A 20,000-nucleotide genomic window follows, 5' to 3' on the forward strand; every position below is an offset into this window, starting at 1 on the left:
AGAAAAAAACAAACGAACCTGTTTCTTAATAAACTCCAACTTTCCTTCAAAATAGGATATTAATGGCTGGTGATACAGCTCAGAAATAGAGAGCACTTGTCTAGTGTGCAATAGTGTTGGATTGATCCCCAGAAACACACACACACACACACACACACCACATGACATGACATTAAAACAGTCCTTAAACACATGAAAATGTGATCATTTTCATTCATAACAAAAACACAAGTTAAGCCACACTAAAAGAATGAATTCTTGAACCCCCCCCCCAAAAAAAAAAGGGTGAATAATGAACTTGTGGCATATGCATAGTAGGAAATTCTATTCACTAACAAAAGAAAAAATCTGATAACACAACTTGGATGAACTGCCAAAAGCGAAAAAGAAATGGAAATACAAAAGGAATACATTGTATCGCATTCTACAATAGACAAATGTACTATATAGAACCAGAAGAAACAATGTTGCTCTGACTGAAGGAGGAGGGGTGTGATGAAAGAACCTTTAAGGAGTGATGAAAGTGACTACATAGGTGTCTGAAAAGTCAAAGGATGGTATCGTTTAAATGACTGCATTTATATTGAGAGACCGCATATATCAATAAAATCTTTCAATTCACAAAGGCCCTGCTTGAATATATTTCCCATAGAGGGAAATAATTTCATTTCCATGAGAATACACTGAGCAACATCTGCTTTCAGATCTGCGATGGTTAGGGCGCTTTTAAATACTTGTTTCTGATGTTTTTGTTTTGGTGTTGGGGACCACATCCAGAACCTTGAGTGTTCTGGATGTGGTCCAGACTCTTTTCCATGGAGCTAGCTTTTGTTTTTATTTTTAATGGACTGTTCTGTTTTTGTTTTATTCGCTACTGTTCTCCTCGTGAATTTTTAGCTTTCTCAATGACTAGATCTTTTCCCTAACATGATATAAAGCACTGTGTTAATAAAAATCATTGTCAGACCTTTTTTTAAAAAAATGAGGGGTGGGTGGTCAAGGACTTTATGTGAGGCGGGATTCCCCTTTGGGGTCACCCGTAGGAGGGCCGGAACAAGACCCGAGGAAGCTTCCGCTTTCATTTCCTTGGTTATTAAGTCACTTTCTCTTTAAAGGAGCGTCGCGGAAGGGTAATTTTCTGTCGGAGTATTACTTCCCTCCCGACGAGTCCACCCAGGATACAGGGATACCATAATGTCGCATAGCAATGAGTAATCTATAAATGCTCAAAAGTCATAACAGACAATTTACAATTTTGTAAAAATCAAAGTAAAATTTGCCTGACCTTTGAGCATCATTCTCTTCTTTCCGTCTCTAAAATGCTGAACATTTGAATTAGGTTTCTTCCCCTCCATCGCTGGTCAATGGTTCGCTCCGACCTTAGCACTGACAGGCCGAAGAAGCTGCGGCTGCGCACAAAGCTTGCGGGGGATGGGGGGAGGAACATGGCGCAAGCTCTGTCTGAAGAGGAGTTTCAACGGATGCAGGTGCCGCTGGATGTGGGGAAGACCACCGTCTAGTAGATTGGGGGCGGGGTAGAGACAAGACGTGCCATCGGTTCTATAGATTTGGTTGGGATGGGCCTTAAGTATAAGGGGGTGGTCTGGAGAAGGGGAACTGAGGCTCTGAGTGGCGATCTTAGTGATTTCGAAGATTCTATGTGGGTTCTGAAGGTTGGATTCTCTTAGCCTTGTAGAGAATGTAGAACGTTTTTAGGCGATACCTTTCTCGGTCCGCAATCGGGATGAGACCTTTGGGTCCATGTGTAGGGCATACCATTAAATGGTGATGATGTTAGACTTTAAAGGATGGAGATTCTCAGGAGAAATTATTTGGTCAGGAGAGAAAAGAAGCAGGCATCTGGCCATTTGCGTCATGGGGGGGGGGGGCGCGCGCTGGTTATTTGACAGGACAAGACCATGAACTAGTGGGAGGTGGAAAGTTTGTGGGAGATACCAATGCCACTAGGCCAGGGGAGTAGGGGAAGACCATGGATCTCTTCCCTTGAGTTGTTGTGCCATTGATGGCAGAAGATCCTAAGAGGAGGGATGGGTATAATTGCATGGATTGGGGTGATTCCTTTAGACCCGGGGTGATGAGCATTCTGAGTAGGTAATACCATTAACTCAGATTAGAAGAAGGACCAGAGGATGTTTATAAACTGATACTTTGGTAGTTCATGGAAGGGGACATCACTGGGTTTGGGGGAGTAGTCTGACCTGGTCCTCTGACCTGTTGATCCTTTTCTGAGCATCTCGAGAGGGACTAGTAGCTCTGTACAATGAATGGACACTTAGTGAGAGAGCCTTAGTGGGAAAGACTGAATTGGGGAAACCTTAGAGTCCTATAGGTTGGGGGCAAGAACGCTTGAGGGAGCAGAAATATTCGATTGGCCTGGGAGCTAGTTAGTCTGCTTGAGGGACACTGAAGATATAAGAGTGAGCTCAGGGGACCATCAATGGGGAGGACCACTGAAAATTACAGACGATTCTGAGTAAGACTAGTTCAACTGGCCCACCCAAGGGTATTTGAGAGATCCTGAAGGACAGACATAATGTCACCCCCATTGAAGACATCTTGTAAAAAGTGGATAGATAGATACTTGAGCAAGGAAGGTTTATCCTATTTGAGCCATGTGTAAGGAGATACTATAGGGCTTTTGGAGAGGGACTTCAAGGTGGGTAGAAAGGTATTCCAGTTGGCCGAGGATTAGGAGAGATGCTATTGGGGTCCTGAGGAGACCAGAACAAGAAAGGTCCTATAGTAGCTAAGCCTTCTGATCTGATCTGGAGCAAACCAGGGTCCTGAGAAAGGTGGGGCTGGTACTTTGAGAGGGACATAAAACCAGGGGTAGTGGACAGTGGGTGCTTTTGGGAAGAATCAGATTTAGGGCTCTCCAAGGCTGGTGGATATACATGTACTGTGTGAAGTGGCCTGCTGCACTTCCTCTTAATTCTATACTTAAGGGGACGCTGGCTTGTTTTGAAAACCTTGACAGTTCCACAGGACCTTGAGCAACATCCCCTGACTCATGGAAGTTGGGAAGGAGAAAGACCAGATTCTCTCTCCCTGGGAAAGAATTTAGAAGCCCTCCAACCCCCTGCCAAAGGGGCCTCCTGGGTCTAGGCAGGACAGTGTTCAGGGTGTAAGAAGGTCAGCCAAGATGATTTCATCTGCATGTGTAGTCACAGGAACACATATGAACAGTCGCCTTAACTATTCCAATACCCTTCAGTGGTCCAGGGGGGGAATGGATCAGTGGGGAAATAATGGGGTGAGGCTGGCTGTGGTTATAAATGGGACTGGACAAGGTGGAGCTGGGGCTCAGGGCTTGGCTGCCCATTTAAGAATACAGTATCCAAAGATCTTAAGGAGCAACTGAGGAAGTACTTAGGGGATACCAGTCCAGTCTTTAGGGCTTAGGGGCTTGGTTGCCTCATGTGGGGGTAGGAATGCTTTCCTGATAAATATTTTTGTTTCTTGGCTCCTTCCAAAGACTCAGCTCCTGGAGCTCCGGACAAATAACTACCAGCTTTCAGATGAACTTCGGAAGAATGGTGTTGGTGAGCCAAGAGAGTGTCATTAGATGGGGTGGTTTTGGGGGGAATAGAGGCAAAGGTTTTCCTTTAGAGGCCTGATAAGATGACCCTTCAGTTCCTTGTTACCGCCTGAGGCTGAGATTCCCTGCTTTCCCTGCACCAGAACTTTCCAGTCTTCGACAGAAGGTCGCCTACCTGGATAAGGAGTTCAGTAAAGCTCAAAAGGTACCTCCCTCCACCTACCCCATCCACCCACCACTTGCTTCGCCCCTATCCATCTGACTCATTCCCAGTGAACACCCACACTGAAGCAGACCTAACGTCACATGCTGCTTTCTTATAGTCATTCGAAGTTTTGTTGTTTTTTTTTTTTCACAGAAGTCTCTTCAGTTGGCTAATTTTAACCTAATCTTGCCTAATTTCTGTGTATGTTTCTTTTGAGACAGGATCTTGCTATGTAGCCCAGGCTGGCCCTGAACTCTTGATTGTCCTGCCTCAGCTTCCCAAGTGCTGGGATTATAGATGTGTGCTGACATGCCTGGCTTTGCTTAATTTATTGATTTATTTTAATTTATTCTAATATCAATTGCTTATTTGTTTTTATTTACTTTTTTTTGCGGTGCTACAGATCAAGCCTAGGATCTCATGCATGTTAGGCAAGCTCTCCATATTTGATCTTAGCCAAAAGGCTAAAAAGGGATCTTTTTGTTGTTTACAAGACAGAGTCTCTTGAAGCCTAGGCTGGCCTTGTGCTCATATGTAGCTGAAGATGCCCTTGAATTCCTGATCCTCTATTCCTCATCCTTCTGTCTCCAACTCCCAAGTTCTGGGATTACAGGAGTAAGCCACCACACCTGGCTCTAAGCTGCCTCTACTCCTGCACTCCATCTGCAGCCCTCATTCATTAACTTTGTCTTGAAAAGGGTATCTAGCTGGGTTTCTCAGGCTGGTCCCCAATTCCTGGCCTCAACTTGGCTTCCTTCCTCAACCTCTTGAGTACCTGGATCTATAGGCATGTATACCGCATGTGGCTTCATTCATTAACTTTGAATTAGTCAGGTCTATCAGTAAATCTGCCTTGAGTCTGCCTCCTGTCTTCCACGTACACCGCTTCTTTTTGCTCCTACCCCATCCACTTGTCCTGGTCCTGTTGGTGACATGAGACCAAACCCACCTTTCAGATCCTTTCAAGATAAGGTAGAATAGAGCCTAGCATGGCTTCTAAAGAGAGGCTAGATCCTTATTTTTATCCTTCTTCATTTCTCTGTGTTCATATGTAGTACAATGTTGCATATAGTACATGCTGAATAAATACTTGTCGGATGAGGAGGGGCTGGAGCTCATTGGTTAAAAGCACTGGCTGCTCTTCCAGAGTTCCATCCTCTGCATCCACAGGGCAGCTCACAAATAGGCTGTAACTCTAGTTCCAGGGGATATGATGCCCTCTTCTGGTCTCCAAGAGTACTTCATGCACCCCCACACACAAAAATAACCATTAAAAAAAGGTGGAAGGTGAACTGACTCCATGAAATTGTCCTCTGATCTCCATGTGTAAGCGGTGACATGTGTACTCCTGTGCACAGACACGCACAATAATAATGGATAAATAGATTTTTTTAAAAAAAAAATACTCATTTGGATGAATGAATGCAGAATTCAGGAAAATCCAGCAGTCAGCAAATGGGAGGTTTTGATAGGGCGCTGACTTCTTTGCAAAGCCTGACATGATCCTTGGTTACCAAGCAGAAGAGTAGACGTTGCTAAGTTGCATGAGAGGGAAGCGCATTGATGTGCTTAAACAGATGGAGTGATGAAGCCACAATTGACTAGCTTGGAGATCCAGTATATAAAGGGTTACATTCTGAGACACAGTTCTGCCCTCTCCTCAAGCCCTCAAGAGCATAGAAGAATGGGAGACTTTGAGTGCTGTGGCGCCAAGGCCGCAGCATCCCCAACTGTACTTCCCTCATTTCTTCTGTTATTTCTGTGGGCTTCCAGTTGTTATGCAAGTTCTGTGTTTAAACATATTTCCATCCCACAACCCGCCATTGCCCTCACTTAACACCTGCTGCAGTACTCTCCATATCCCACAGGGGGGTCCATTGCTGTTCACTTTAGCTCTCTTCCACCCTTCCTTTTAGGCACTAAGCAAGAGCAAGAAAGCTCAGGTAAGGGGGTCTTTGGTGGGGTGAATATGTGTACAAGACTGTCACAGTGGGAATATTTCTGTTTGGTGGCATTGTACTGGCCTTTATATGTACACCCGTGTATCTGCAACTTCCTCACTGCTGTGTGTTTCTCTGTCTCTCTTTGTTCCCTGTGTTTGTCTTCCACTCTTCTCATCTTTGTATCTTTTCCTTTATCCTCACTGAATCTGTGTCTGCCTTCCTGTTTCCCTCTCTGCTTCTTCTCTTCAACTTTCCCTTTGTCTCTTTCCCACCTGTTTCTGTCTCTTTCCTTGTTTTTCCCCTCTGTCTGACTTCTTGTTTCGCTTTCTCCCACTCCTCTATCTCCCTTCTTTCTTTGCTTTCTGCTATATTCTTCCCCTGTTGATACCTCTCTGTTCCTGCCTTCTTGCCTTTTCTCTTTCCTGATCAACCTCTCATCTTGCGCTTTTCTCCCCTTTCCATATCTCTTCATCATTATTTCTCTTTTCCCTCATCCCCTTGCCTATATCTCCCTTCTTGTTCCTTTTCCCTACTTCCTCCTGTCTCTTTTGCCCCCCTTCCCTATGTCTCTGTTCCTATATATTGCCCCATTCTTTCTACCTATATGCTTCCTACCCAATGCCATTATTTCCTTCTTTCTTCTTCTTTACCTACCTCCCCATCCTTTCCACCCCTGTTGGAGTCCTGGCCCGTGTCTGCCACTGCAGGAAGTGGAGGTACTGCTGAGTGAAAATGAAATGCTGCAGGCAAAGCTGCACAGCCAGGAGGAGGACTTCCGTTTGCAGAACAGTACACTTATGGCCGAGTTCAGCAAGGTGCTGGTGCCCGGGATAGCTGAGGGGGGAAATGGGAATGGTGCATCTGTGTGTGCATGGGCAGAATCTACCTAGGCTAAAAGCTCAGCAGTGGACAGGGGCTGGCGCCGAACACTGTCCATGGTGCTGAAACAGGCCTTAGTTTGTTGCTGGGGGCAGTAAATTAACAGGTGGGGCCAAACACAGTCATGGAATTAGATCCTCTGCACCCTGAGTTTATTTTGTTCCTAAGTCACTCCTTTTATTTAGTTCAACTCTCCATTTGTATAGTTTGGCTGATGCTATTGAACCCCAGTGTATTCTGGGGCTTTAAGTAAAGTTCTTATTGCTTAACATGGATAGAAAAGTGAACTGCTTCCATTTTCTTTTTCTTTCCTTCATCTGCCATGAATCTGGGGTTCCACTTCTTCCAGGTAATTAATCCTGGGTTGGCTAACTCTATGTCCTTACTGATTTTAATATCTTGGCTATTTCTAACCCTTCTGGGCAGTTGGAAGTCCTATGTTTTTTCTCCTAGTAGTCTTCTGTATGTATGGTTGATCAGTTTGTGAGTTTTCAGTGAGTTTTAAGGAAAAATATACTGTAGAAAAAAATGTTATTTCCAAGGCTTTGCCTGATGGGAATATACTGCCTTTAAACGCAGAACAAGAGCAATGTGATCGAGATGCATGTATACAATAAGAAATTGTCAAAAAATCACAACAACAGAAGCCATACAAGGGCTTGGGATGTGGCTTAATTGCTGGAGTGCCTGAGTTATATGAATGCAACCCTGGATTTGATCCCTAGCACTGTACAAGCTCATAACTATTACCTTAGCACTTGGGCTTTAGAGGCAGAAGACTCAGAAGTTTAAGTCATCCTCAACTACATAGTGAGTTCCAGGCCACTGGGCTATGTGACAAATCAAAGAACAGAGGCAAATATTTAAAAAGAAGCTCAAAACAAAATACAACAGAAAACAGTCTTCAAGCATTTACAATGCCAGGAGAGAGCATTTAATGGTCAGTAATTCTAAGCAGGGACTCTGGAGCCAGAAGGCCCAGATGAGGATCTTGGCTGTAGAGTTTACTAACTCAAACTTTAAATGTGTCACTGAGCCTCCTGTTTCTTGATTCCCAAATGTCTAAAATGGAAATGGTAATGCTAGAAGCACCTGTCTTCCCGGGCTTTTGTGAGGATTCAATGGGCAAACATATGTAAGTCACTAAAAGCCTCCTACATAGGATCGGCTATGGAAGTGTTCACTAATGACATTATCTCGTTAGTTCATTTTCCCTCTAAACTATGTCTTGACTTGTTTATGGTGATGAAGATCCAACCCAGGAATCCTGCATGCTAAACATGTGTTCTATCACTGTGCCACATCTTCATCCCATTCTGTACTTATATAATAGATGGGGAGAACAAAAGAAGGTAAATGAGAGGGAGGAGTCTTATATCAGGGAATGTGGACTGTCACTCAGTGGAAGAGCACTTGCTTAGTATGGATCATGTTTGTATTCATTCCGTGGTTTTATTCTGCCTCAGCTCTACCACCTCTCGTCTACTCTACTTCTGCAGCTTTCTGATCTCTTTACCTGGATTTTTCTCTATTGATCCACTCCACTATTTAACAGAAGTTATTCTGACCTCTAGATCTGAGTCCACTGTTTCTTTAATTAATCCCTTCTGGTATGAAGCTCTCTCCTCAGTCCCTGGAGCTTTCTGGTGCTCTCATAAACTACTGCCAAGGATTTTCTGCATCACTCTGGGTTCCTTTATAATCCCCTCCCTACTCCTCTCAGGCCCCAATGGTATTTACCGGAAGGCCTGATGCTAGAGCCTGCCTGCCAAGATATTTCATCAGCTCAGTTGTTCCATTGACAGATAAAGGGACCTGCTTTATATCCTGTGTTCTGGAAATAAAGTTGTGAGCTGCACAGAATGGTCCTAACTCTTGGGTAACTTACTGTTAGTTTACTTTCAATTGTTGTAATAAAACAGTGACCTAAAACGAAAAGGGAGGAAAGAGTTTATTTGGCTGACAACTCACGGTCCATCCTTTTAGGGAAGCCAAGGCAGGATCTAGAAGTGGGAACTGAAGCACAGATCATGGAGGAACCCTGCTTATTATCTTATTCTCTGTGGATCAGTCAGCCCACTTGTTTATTCCACCCTTGTCAGCCCAGGGATGGCAGCACTCACAGTGGGCTGAGCCCTCCCATATCAATCATTAATCAGGAAAATGTCAGACTAGAGAGATGACTCAGCGGGTCAAAGCACCGACTGCTCTTCCAGAAGTTCTAAGTTCAACTCCTAGCAACCACATGGTGGCTCACAACCATCTGTAATGGGATCCAATGCCCTCTTCTTGTGTGTGTCTGAAGACAGTAGACTCATATAAATTAAATAAATAAATCTTTTTTAAAAATCAAGAAAATGTCTAATAGACTCAACTACATGCCAAGTTGATATAAGTTGATGAGGTTTTCTCTTCCCAGATAACCCTAGCTTAGGTGCAGTTGACAACAAACGGGCCAGAACACTTATATTTTATGGGTGGGATGGGAAGAAATAATAGTAGCGATAGTTTACTAATGCTATTTCTTCTATTCTTATTTGAATTGTTCTACATTATTCATTTAATTCCTTCTTTTTAAAGATTTATTTATTCATTTTATGTATATGATAACACTGTAGCTGTTCAGATGGTTGTGAGCCACCATGTGGTTGCTGGGAATTGAACTCAGGACCTCTGGAAGAACAGTTGGTGCTCTTAACTGCTGAGCTATCTCTCCAGCCACAACAATCTAGTTTTAGGCTCGGTTTTGTGATTCCATGCTACAAAACAAAATTTAGCCAGGCATGGTGATGGTGCGTGCCTTTAATCCCAGCATTTAGAAGACTGAAGTAAGAAGATTTTTAAGTTCAACAAAACCCAGGGCTACATGGTGAGATTCTGTTTTAATGGAAAAAAAGCAAACCCCATATACAGACACATAAAATAAAGTAAAACAAAAATATAAAACACGGGGCTGGAGAGATGGCTCAGCAGTTAGGAGCACCAACTGCTCTTCCAGAGGTCCTGAGTTCAAGTCCCAGCAACCACATGGTGGCTCACAACCATCTGTAATGGGGTCTGGAGCCCTCTTTGGTGCATCTGAAGAGAGCAATGGTGGTGTACTTATATAAATAAATAAATAAATCTTTAAAAAAATATAAAACACATCAATAAATAAAATTTAATTGTGATCAATACCCGTTCAGAAAGGAGTGAACAGAGAATGCTGTGGTAAAATACTGGATTTTTGTGTGTGTATGTTGGCTAATCCTATACTAAAGATGACATAGCGGTAAAGAATGCATAGAAGCCAGTCAGGTGAGGCTGTCCATGGTGGTAATAGCTTCCATAGCAGCCTGAGATCTTTGCACCTGATGAGAGGTTGGGAGTCGGCAATGGGAAGGTGGTTTTTCAGTATTATTTATTTATTTATTTGGACTTTGTTACTTAAAAGATGTGTCAGTTGGAAATTGTTTAATGTCGTCATGTCTCAGTGTCTTTATCCACAAAGTGTAAGGGCAATCCCATTATTGGGTTCTTGTGGGAATTTAATGAATTCTACACTGAGTGGGAAAATGCTATTTGTGTTTTGGTGGATATTGTTCTGATTTGCTATGTCTCCATCATTTCTCTTCCCCTGCTCAGCTCTGCAGCCAGCTGGAGCAATTGGAACTGGAAAACCGACAACTCAAGGAAGGCGTTCCTGGAGCAGCTGGACCACATGTGGACGGGGAGCTGCTGAGGCTACAGGCAGAGAACACAGCTTTGCAGAAGAACATGGCAGGTGCATGGACACCTTCCAGGAATGTAGAGACTTCAGGCCTTGAGCGGAGCCGGGATGGGTATAGTCCTCTTATGGGAGAAAGAAGAAATTTCAGAGGGAGACTTGGCCTTACCTGAACTAGTGTATGATTTTGAATTTTGGAGGGCATTTTACCTTGCTGGGTCTAATGCTCAGTACACCAGAATGTCTATGCCAGGAAGATGGAACAATTGAATGGTTTCATTCTGCCTTACTTCAGTGTCTGGTACACAGCAAATGCTAGAGAATAGCAGAATGAATGTTGAAAAGGAGATACAGTTGCTGACTAAGAAGAACTAGGACACAGGGAAGATTCTGAGGCCAGATTGTAAATTGGGTCTGGGATGAAAGCAGAGAGACAGCTTGGGAAAGTGTGAGAAGTGTGGCCTTTGGCGAGTAGCTAGGGCTTATGTGGTAGTGGGTGATGGTTCCATGATCAGGAATGAGGCCAGGTCCAATATGAGTACGAATTAGGTTCTATATGTAGATATGGCATGGAACATGGTAGATAGGATTCTTGAAGTTGGTGGGTCTTAAGAATTATTTGTGACAGGCCGGAATGAGGCTTCCTTTGGGGCAGCCTAAGGAGCTGAAGGATAAATCGTTCTCCTTATATTTGAGATGTGGCAAGGGACTTCAGAGACGATGTCATTCATCAAACATTCTTGTTCTTCTCAACAGCACTGCAGGAACGCTATGGGAAAGAGGCCGTGAGGCCCTCTGCTGTCGGTGAGGGCCAAGGGGATCCCCCAGATGTACTCCCTACTCCCCTGGCTCCCATGCCATTGGCAGAAGTGGAGCTGAAATGGGAAATGGAGCGAGAAGAAAAAAAATTGCTCTGGGAGCAACTACAAGGCTTAGAGGTAAATCTGGGTCTCTTGGGCCTGGGATGCTGGGAGACAGCAGATGCCCTACCTCCCACCTGTGGGCCCATGGAGATGTCTGTGACATCACCATCTCATGGGCTAAAGGGAGGTGGGACAGGCAAAATTAGAGGCCTTCCTCCATCCTTGCTGATAACAACTCCATCCCTTATCTTCCCCCCCCCCACCACCCGCAGAGCTCAAAGCAAGCTGAAACCTCCAGACTACAGGAGGAACTTGCTAAGGTGGGGTTTGCCGTTGCCTGGCTTTCTCCTGACAGCAGAGGAGCGTTGTGCCTCCTCAGAGCTTCAGTTTGATCATGTGTGAAGTACAGGCTCACAAATCTCAGAGTTCCTTTCATTGTGGAATAAGCTAACGTGGTCTCATTCTACCTTGTGCATGGCAGGCCCCCTCCCTTCTGTTGCCTCAAAGCTTTGCCAATTCATCCATATAAGAATGCCTTTAGAACCTGGGGGCCCAGTGCTGAGACAACCAATCAGGAGCCTACTTTCCAGGCCTCCCAGCCTAGCCATTCTGTGATGTGGCCATTGGCCCTGCTTTGGGAGCCTTTGGAATCCAAGGGAGGTAGTTGGAGATGATATGGCTGCTGCTGCTGACAACTGAGCCATCAACTTGCTTAACCCTTCTGAGACTCAGTTTACCCACTTGTAAAATCAGTAGTTTTCAGCTCTCAAGGATGTCCTGAGAATTCTGCAAGAATATCATAAGTAAAACCTGACTTGTAGGAAGGACTCAGTATGAAGTATCTATAAATGTTGTTATTGTTTATTTATTTTGTCATTATTCTTACTGTTATTATTTGTCTGTTCTCCTTCCTCTTTCTCCCTCAGCTCTCTGAGAAATTAAAAAAGAAACAAGAAAGGTATACTTTTCTTTCCCAGGGTTTTTGGGGGCCTGCAGGGGGGGTGGCTTGTGGGAATGACATATCTATGTCTTGTCTTTCTGTGCCCAGTTTTTGCCGTCTGCAGACGGAGAAGGAAACACTGTTTAATGACAGCAGGTAACTACTGGGGCTGTCAGTAGCAGAAAAACAGGCAAACTAACCAAAGACCACAGGGGTAGAGATGGAAGAGTGGGCTTCTAGCCATGCCTAATGTATCCTATCCCCTATCCTCGTCACCCCTAGAAACAAAATTGAAGAACTGCAACAGCGGAAGGAAGCTGATCTGAAAGCCCAGTTGGCTCGCACCCAAAAACTACAGCAGGAACTTGAAGCTGCCAATCAGGTGATGGGGCTGGGTCCCAAGATCCCCTAAGTGGAGAACCAGGGCTGACAGTAAGGGGGAGGTATGAGGTCTTTAGAGACTGATTGGGATGTTTGAGAATTAGAGATATAGCAACCTGAAAAGAAGGAGTAAGCTCCCTAGGAGCTAGAAAAATAGAAACCCAAGAGCCTTAGGAGTTGGGATAAGAGATTACATGAATCAGTGATTCCTGAAGTGGGAGTCTAGGGACTCTGGTTGTCTACCACAAGTTTGTATGAGTCAGAACTCTCGATGGGGTCTGGGATCAGGAATTAGGGTGAATGTAGCTGTGGACTCTCCCATTAGAAACTGGGTGATGGGCTGGAGAGATGGCTCAGTGGTTAAGAGCACTGACTGCTCTTCCAGAGGTCCTGAGTTCAATTCCCAGCAACCACATGGTGGCTCACAGCCATCTGTAATGGGATCTAGGTTGGTGGTAGTGGCGCATGCCTCTAATCCCAACACTCAGGAGGCAGAGAACTCTGTAAGTTTGAAGCCAGCCTGGTCTATAGAGCGAGTTCTAGGAAAGCCAGGGTTGTTACACAGAGAAACCCTGTCTTAGGGGAAGGGAGGGAGGGAGGGAGGGAGGGAGAGTCTGGTGATGCTGAAACCTTTCAAAGCTGTGCTATCAGCTGGGCAGTGTGGCGCATGCCTTTAGTCTCAGAGCTTAAGAGGCAGAGGAAGGTGAATCTCTGTGAGTTTGAGGTTAGCCAGAGACACATAATGAGACCCTGTTTCAAAAAAAAAATTAAAAAGTTGGGATATCAGTACATTTGAGATTCTTAGGGGTCAAAGACATGAGGGTTGGGTAGACAGTAGACTTCCAAGTATGGGGCTGGAGGCAGAGTACAGTTGAGAGCTTCGGGGTCTGGTTCTATGATGTTTAAGAAGTGAGTTGCTCATGTGAGTTGGGTGGTCTTGAGTCCTTGGGTAGTCTCTGGGTTTTAACTGAGAGGAGACGAGCCTAAGGTTTCTCAGAATGGAGAATATGGTGCAGGGACCCTAGAAAACTGCAATGTGAGGGTAAGGACCAATTCTGGATAAAAACCTCAGGAGCTGTTGGTAATCTAGATCTAAAGATTCCCAGCAACGGGAAACCAGAACGGTGGTGGAGATGGGTCAGTCCGAGGCTTCTTCAAGAGCTGGAAAGTGAGGTTGTGAGTTTGAGATCTCTAGGATCTGGGGCTAGGTGTCTGTGTGAACTGAGTCTCCTGAGCTTGGGACATTGGGGTTAAGTATAGCAACAACTCCTGATGGTTAGGTTCTGGAGATGGATAAAGTTACAGTGCCGGGGGACTGAAATTCCTAGTGTTCCCAAGCTGGAATCTGGATGAGTATGAGCCCCTCAGAAGTTAGGTTCAGGAACTTAGGTGTGTCCGAGATGCTCAAAGGCTGAGAAAGAGGGAGGGAATGTGTTTGAGAGCTCTATGTGTAAGTGATGTATCTATCACTTGGAGTCTGGGTAAACATGAAACCTCTGACAGCTAGTCCGAGATTCACAGATGCCAAGAACCTGCTTTTAGGTGGTCCCAGAGGGAGTCTTTGTATCTGTGTCCACCCAGGGAAGGACGAGATCTGGAATGGGGTGGTTACCTGACATCCCTGTTCCCACAGAGTTTGGCAGAGCTAAGAGATCAGCGGCAGGGGGAGTGTCTGGAGCATGCAGCAGCATTGCGGGCCCTACAAGATCAGGTATGTTGTACTTGGTGGGCCTGGGAGCTGGGGTTGAGGGTGGCAAGGTATCTCATAACGAGGAGGCTGCATTGGTATCTTACAGGCAAGCATGGCCCGGGGGGGGGGGTCCTGCTCTTCCTAGTCCTACTCTGTGCGTCTGTGTGTCTGTCTCCTTTCTTTCCTGTCCCTCTGTTCTGGACTTGCTCTCACCTGTCGTGGGGGTGGGGCCAGGTGTCCAGCCAGAGTGCAGATGCGCAGGAACAAGTGGAAGGGCTCTTGGCTGAGAACAGTGCCTTGAGGACTAGCTTGGCTGCTCTGGAGCAGGTACCGGATACCTCGGGTCCCTCACGGATCTCTCCCTGTTTCTTTTGTCTCCCTTGCTTTTGGTCCATGTCTGGCCAGGTGATCTGGACCCTTGACTCTTCTGTGGCCTCTGTTTTTGTTCATCCTTTCTGTTGGCTTCTAGCCTTCTTCTCCATCTACTCCTGCTTTTCTGGCATTCAAGTTTCTTTATGATAAAATGCATGAAATGTAATAATTGTAAGTGTACACTCAGTCAGTCCAATGTGTCTATCCATGTTCCTTTATAATTCTGGGTAGCTACCTTCCAGAACAAGATACAGAGCATTTTTCAGTATGTTTACTTACCCTCCCAGTTAGCATATCCCTGGAAGTAACCAGTATTCTGACCTTTAACAATATAGATTCATTTGCCTGTTTTTTAACTTCATATAAATGGAATTGATGCTCATCTGTCCTTGCCTGCTTTCTGGTCCCCCTATGTCTATGGCTTTACCCACATGCTACATGGTTTCTTTTATCACTTCATAGTATTGCACGAATCTTTCACTCCTCTTTGTGCTTTTCCATTTTAAATGTCGTCTTTCTTCCTCCCTTCATCCTTCTCTCTCTGTCTCCCCGGAACTGGGAGGTCCAGAGGTTCCTGGGCCTTGGGGCCCCCTGCAATTCCTTTTGCCCACCATTACCATGTTCTCCAGATCCAGACAGCAAAGACACAAGAACTGAATATGCTTCGGGAACAGACCAGTGAATTGGCATCTGAGTTACAGCATCGGCAGGCTGAATATGAAGAGCTTATGGGACAGAAAGATGACCTCAACTCGCAGCTCCAGGTGAAGTGTCTTCTGACCTGTCGTGTAGTTTCCTAGTACTAGTGCAGTGGCATGGTGAGACGACTCTGCAGTCAGGGAGAACCTGAAATGCCTGGCTGGCTTCTTAACATCCTAGTACCTACTGGTCCTGGCATGGGTAATTTTACTTCTGCAAAACTGAGCTTCTTCAGTTAATCAGAGTTTCCATTCTGGTACCGTAATGTACAAATTGAATGTCTCTCGTATGTAATGCTTATGCTTGCTTCAGATTTGGAATATTTGCATATACTTACTGAGCTATCTTGGGGATGAAACCTAAATCTAAACAGACCTTATACATATAGCCTGAAGGTCATTTTATAAAATATTTTTAGTGCTCCTGCCTTTTTTGAGATGAAGTAGAGCTCTCTGAAACCTTAGCTGTCCTAGTATTTGCTCTGTAGACCAGGCTGGTCTTGAACTCACAGAAATCCACCTGTCTGTACCACCTGACTGCTGAGATCAAAGGTGTGCATTGGTGGTCAGGTGTGGAATTCCCATATGTGGCTTTATGTGCAGACTCAAAAAAATTCAGATTTTAAGCTAGATATACTGGTATATGCCTTTAATCCTAGCACTCAGGTAGCTGAGGCATGAGGATTCCATATGCTATAGGCCAGTATTGGTTGGATAGTGAATACTAGGCCATCCAAGGCTACATAGTAAGGCTTTGTCTGAAGGAACCAAAAAGTGTTTTAGATTTTAGGTTTTAGGATGAAGGATGCTTAGCCTGGAGAAACTAGAATAATACTGGATTAAGAAAGACATTTAGGGCTAGACATAGAGGTGCAGACCTTTAAATGCTAGCACTTGAGAGGCAGATCTCTGAGTTCGAGGCTAGCTTGGTCTATGAAGTGAATTCCAGGACAGAAATGGCTACATACTAAGACCCTGTCTGTCTGTCTCTGTCTCTGTCTCTGTCTCTGTCTCTGTCTCTCTCTCTCTCTCACACACACACACAAAGGTTTAGTGCTGGTGATACAGTTTAGTTAACTGAGTACTTGTATAGTATCACAAAGCCCTGGGTTTAGTCCAAAGCACTGCATAAACCAGGCTCTGTGATATTTATGTTGTGATCTCAGTTCTTAGGATCACACACACACATAACAAAATAAGGAGGATCAGAAGTTCAAAGTCATCCTAGCTACATAGGAAAATCGAGATCAGTCTGGGCTACATAGGAGACTTGCATCAAGGCACACAGGGGGTGGGGTGGAGTGGGGGGCACAGTTGGAGAGATGGTTCAGTGGGCAAGAGTACTTAGTAACAAGAGCAAGCATGAAGACCTGAGTTCAGAATCCAGCACCATGTGAAAAGTGTGCCCATAAGTCCCATGCTGGGAGGGTGGCAAGGTGATGCCAGGCTAGCTGGGGCTTGGAGGCTAGCCAGATTATCCAAAAACTATGAGCAACAGATTTAGTGAGAGACATTGGCTGAAGGAAATGAACTCAAAAGTGAGAGGAGGATGGACCAAGTAGGCTGTTTAGGGATCAATGATAGCAATGATGGTGGAATCTTTTTTCTCTTTTGTTTATTTTGTTTGAGACTGTTGTTTCTTATGTGTTCCTGGCTGGCCTGGCACTCATGTGTAGCCCAAACTAGCCTCAAACTCATGGCAGTCATCCTGTCTCAGTCTCCCAAGAGACTCCCAAGAGCTGCTACTATAGGCTTGAGCCTCCACACCTGTTCTGAATTATGGCTATCCAATCAGCAGGGACCTCTGTTCTTTCTACCTTGCTATTTTACAGCCTTTGACACAGACCCGTGTTTTGCTTCCAGGAACAGTCGTTGAAACTGTTTCACCTTCATATTTACATCGTATGCGGAAGGAAAGAGGAAAGGGAACAGGGAATAATAGTAAGGAGCGCCTTCCTTTCTTTTGAGAACATGCTCTACTGACTCTGGTGGTTCCTGCCTGTAATCCCAGCACTCAGAAAGCTCACACAGGGCTGGAGAGGTGGCTTAGCAGTTAAGAGCACTGGCTGCTCTTCCAGAGGACTGGGGTTCAGTGCCCACCTGGCAGCTCACAACTGTCTGAACTCCAATTCCAGGGCATCTGATGCCCTCTTCTGGCCTCCACAGGCACCAGGTGTGCATGTAGGACACAGACATACATGCAGGCAAAACACCTGTGCACATAAAATAAATAGATAAATAACAGTTAAAGAACAAAAACCTGGGCTGGAGAGATGGCTCAGCGGTTAAGAGCACTGACTGCTCCTCCAAAGGTCCTGAGTTCAAATCCCAGCAACCACATGGTGGCTCACAACCATCCTTAAGAAGATCAGACGCCCTCTTCTGGAGTATATGAAGACAGCTACAGTATACTTATACATAATAAATAAATAAATCTTTAAAAAAAAAAAACCAAAAACCTTAGGAGGATTGTGAATTTGAGGCCAGCCTGGGTGAAAACAAAACAGTCGTAACATAATAAGGGCTGGAATACTGCTTGTGGACGTTGTACATCGTGGTGCGGAGCCTAGTGCGCACCACGATGTACAACGTCCACAAGCAGGAGAGAGAGAGAAGGAAGGAAGGAAGGAAGGAAGGAAGGAAGAAAGAAAGAAAGAAAGAAAGAAAGAAAGAAAGAAAGAAAGAAAGAAAGAAAGAAAAGGAAAGAAAGAAAGTCAGGTGGTGGCGCACCCCTTTAATCCCAGTACTTGGGAGGCAGAGGCAGGCAGATTTCTGAGTTTGAGGCCAGCTTGGTCTACAGAGTGAGTTCTAAGACAGCCTCGGCTACACAGAGAAACCCTGTCTTGGAAACAAAACAAACCAACAAAAACAAAAGAAAGAAGGAAAGGAGGGAGGAGAAAAGAAGCCCAGCCATCACGATATCCAATCCCTGTGCGGACCAGAGTCCAGGGTCACTGATGGCAACAAAGCAAGTTTGAAATAAGGTCCTATCTCAAGAAAAAGACTTTTGATGGAACATTTTATTCCCCCAAATAGAAAGGAATGTAGCCTGGCACTTGGGAGGCAGATGAGTCCCAGGCCAGCCTGGTCTACATAGAGTTTCAGGCAAGCCAGGGATACATAGTGGGACCCTGTGTCAAAAAAAAAGAAGAGAATAAAAAGAAGCAAGAAGGAAGTTGCATGGCCCTACCTGTCTGTGAAGGGAGAAATACTTTAGACAGTCCTACTCCCAAGTATAAATTCGATTGCTAAGGGAGCAGAGAAGAAAGTACTGAGGAGCACGAAGCAGTGTCTGTCATTTCTCCCATTATGATTAAGATTATAGCTATAATTATTATTTGGGGGACGGTCTACCAGAAGTGTTGGAGTTCATTGGGACTCTTTTCCAACTTCCTCTTCTCTCCTGCATTAGGAGTCGTTAAGGGCCAATAGCCGGCTGCTGGAACAACTTCAAGGAATAGGGCAGGAGAAGGAGCAGCTAACCCAGGATCTTCAGGAAGCTCGGAAGGTGGGGCATCATGGGAAGAAGGAAAGAGATGGCCCAGTCCATGAGGGTAGGAAGTGTTATGGCCAAATCTTGGCAATGAAAAAAAAAAAACCCGACCATTTCCAAAAAGACTGGAGAATGACTCAGCCAGTTTGAAGAGCCGGGGAAGATGTGGAATCTGGCTTGTTCCTTAGGCCTAATAGAACAGAATAGTGGTCATTTTGTGGTGTTGGGAGATAAAGTTAATTGCTACTCTCTTGGCCCACCGTCCTGGTCCCCAGAGTGCTGAGAAAAGGAAGGTCATGCTGGATGAGCTAGCCATGGAGACGCTGCAGGAGAAGTCCCAGCACAAGGAAGAACTGGGGGCCGTCCGGTTACGGCACGAGAAGGAGCTGCTGGGCGTGCGAGCCCGATATGAGCGTGAGCTTCGAGAACTGCATGAGGACAAGAAGCGGCAGGAGGAAGAGCTCCGGGGGCAGATTCGCGAGGAGAAGGTGGGTGCTGTAACCATAGCCTGCCTCCTCTAATAGCTGAGGACCATGGCGTTGCTGCTGGTGACACGGAGGCAGGTAGGTGATACGCAAGGTGGCCAGTCCTCTGCTGCGCAACTCCTGCCTGGGTTCTCCTTCCAGGCTCGAACAAGGGAATTAGAAAATCTTCAGCACACAGTGGAAGAACTCCAGGCTCAGGTACACTCCATGGATGGAGCCAAGGGCTGGTTTGAACGGCGCTTGAAGGAAGCTGAGGTGAGTTGGTGGTGCCTGGTAAAGCTACAAAGCTGGTTAGGTGGAGATTCGAACAGGCATTTCTTCCTCCTAGATTGTTCATGGTGTCCTCTGCAAAAAAGATAAAAATAAATAAAAAAATTAGAATACATTATCTTTCCATGTTTGGTAATATACTAATTTTTATTTTAACAAGAACATTTATAGCCTTTTTTTAAAAAAGTTATCTATCTATCTATCTATCTATTTATTTATTTAATATGAGTGTTCTGAGATTACACAAACCAGAAGAAGGCATCAGATCCCATTACAGATGATTGGAAGCCACCATTATGGGCGTGGGGAATTGAACTCAGGATCTAGTTAAGAACAGCCAGTGCTCTTAACCACTGAGCCATCTCTCCAGCCCCATGGCCTTTTTTTTTTTTTCTGGAAAACTCAAGACAATAATAAGAGGCAGTGTCGTGTAGCAGAGAAAAACTCACTGGAGCTGGGTGTTTCCCTCAACTTAATGCTGACTGGGTCACTGCCTAGCGGTGTGATCTTAGGCGA

At 45.1% G+C, this 20,000-nt stretch overlaps 2 protein-coding genes across 8 annotated transcripts in view; one reads left to right on the forward strand and one right to left on the reverse strand.

Annotated features, from left to right (window-relative positions):
• LOC110313712 (testis-expressed protein 19.1-like) overlaps positions 1-1,447 on the reverse strand; it is a gene marked incomplete at its 3' end in the record, with an annotated part of 6,962 nt that extends 5,515 nt beyond the window's left edge. The window contains exon 1 of the mRNA XM_021188143.1: positions 1,380-1,447. Coding sequence (XP_021043802.1) covers positions 1,380-1,447 — 68 coding nt within the window. The remainder of the gene's footprint in view (positions 1-1,379) is intronic.
• Positions 1,384-20,000, forward strand: part of Gripap1 (GRIP1 associated protein 1) — a 27,491-nt gene continuing 8,874 nt past the window's right edge. Inside the window, exons 1-17 of one of the 7 annotated variants that reach the window (XM_029534250.1) lie at positions 1,384-1,487; positions 3,497-3,563; positions 3,655-3,764; positions 5,681-5,707; positions 6,415-6,522; positions 10,211-10,349; positions 11,049-11,230; positions 11,428-11,475; positions 12,082-12,113; positions 12,204-12,251; positions 12,378-12,477; positions 14,110-14,187; positions 14,401-14,493; positions 15,168-15,302; positions 18,649-18,744; positions 19,005-19,217; positions 19,356-19,469. In XM_029534250.1, the coding sequence (XP_029390110.1) occupies positions 1,446-1,487; positions 3,497-3,563; positions 3,655-3,764; positions 5,681-5,707; positions 6,415-6,522; positions 10,211-10,349; positions 11,049-11,230; positions 11,428-11,475; positions 12,082-12,113; positions 12,204-12,251; positions 12,378-12,477; positions 14,110-14,187; positions 14,401-14,493; positions 15,168-15,302; positions 18,649-18,744; positions 19,005-19,217; positions 19,356-19,469 (1,632 nt within the window). In that variant the 5' untranslated portion in view covers positions 1,384-1,445. The remainder of the gene's footprint in view (positions 1,488-3,496; positions 3,564-3,654; positions 3,765-5,680; positions 5,708-6,414; positions 6,523-10,210; positions 10,350-11,048; positions 11,231-11,427; positions 11,476-12,081; positions 12,114-12,203; positions 12,252-12,377; positions 12,478-14,109; positions 14,188-14,400; positions 14,494-15,167; positions 15,303-18,648; positions 18,745-19,004; positions 19,218-19,355; positions 19,470-20,000) is intronic. The other 6 variants (XM_021187320.2, XM_029534252.1, XM_029534251.1 and 3 more) reach the window with 6 other exon arrangements.

Source organism: Mus pahari, chromosome X, assembly GCF_900095145.1.
Source record: "Mus pahari chromosome X, PAHARI_EIJ_v1.1, whole genome shotgun sequence".
Taxonomy (NCBI): Eukaryota; Metazoa; Chordata; class Mammalia; order Rodentia; family Muridae; genus Mus; species Mus pahari.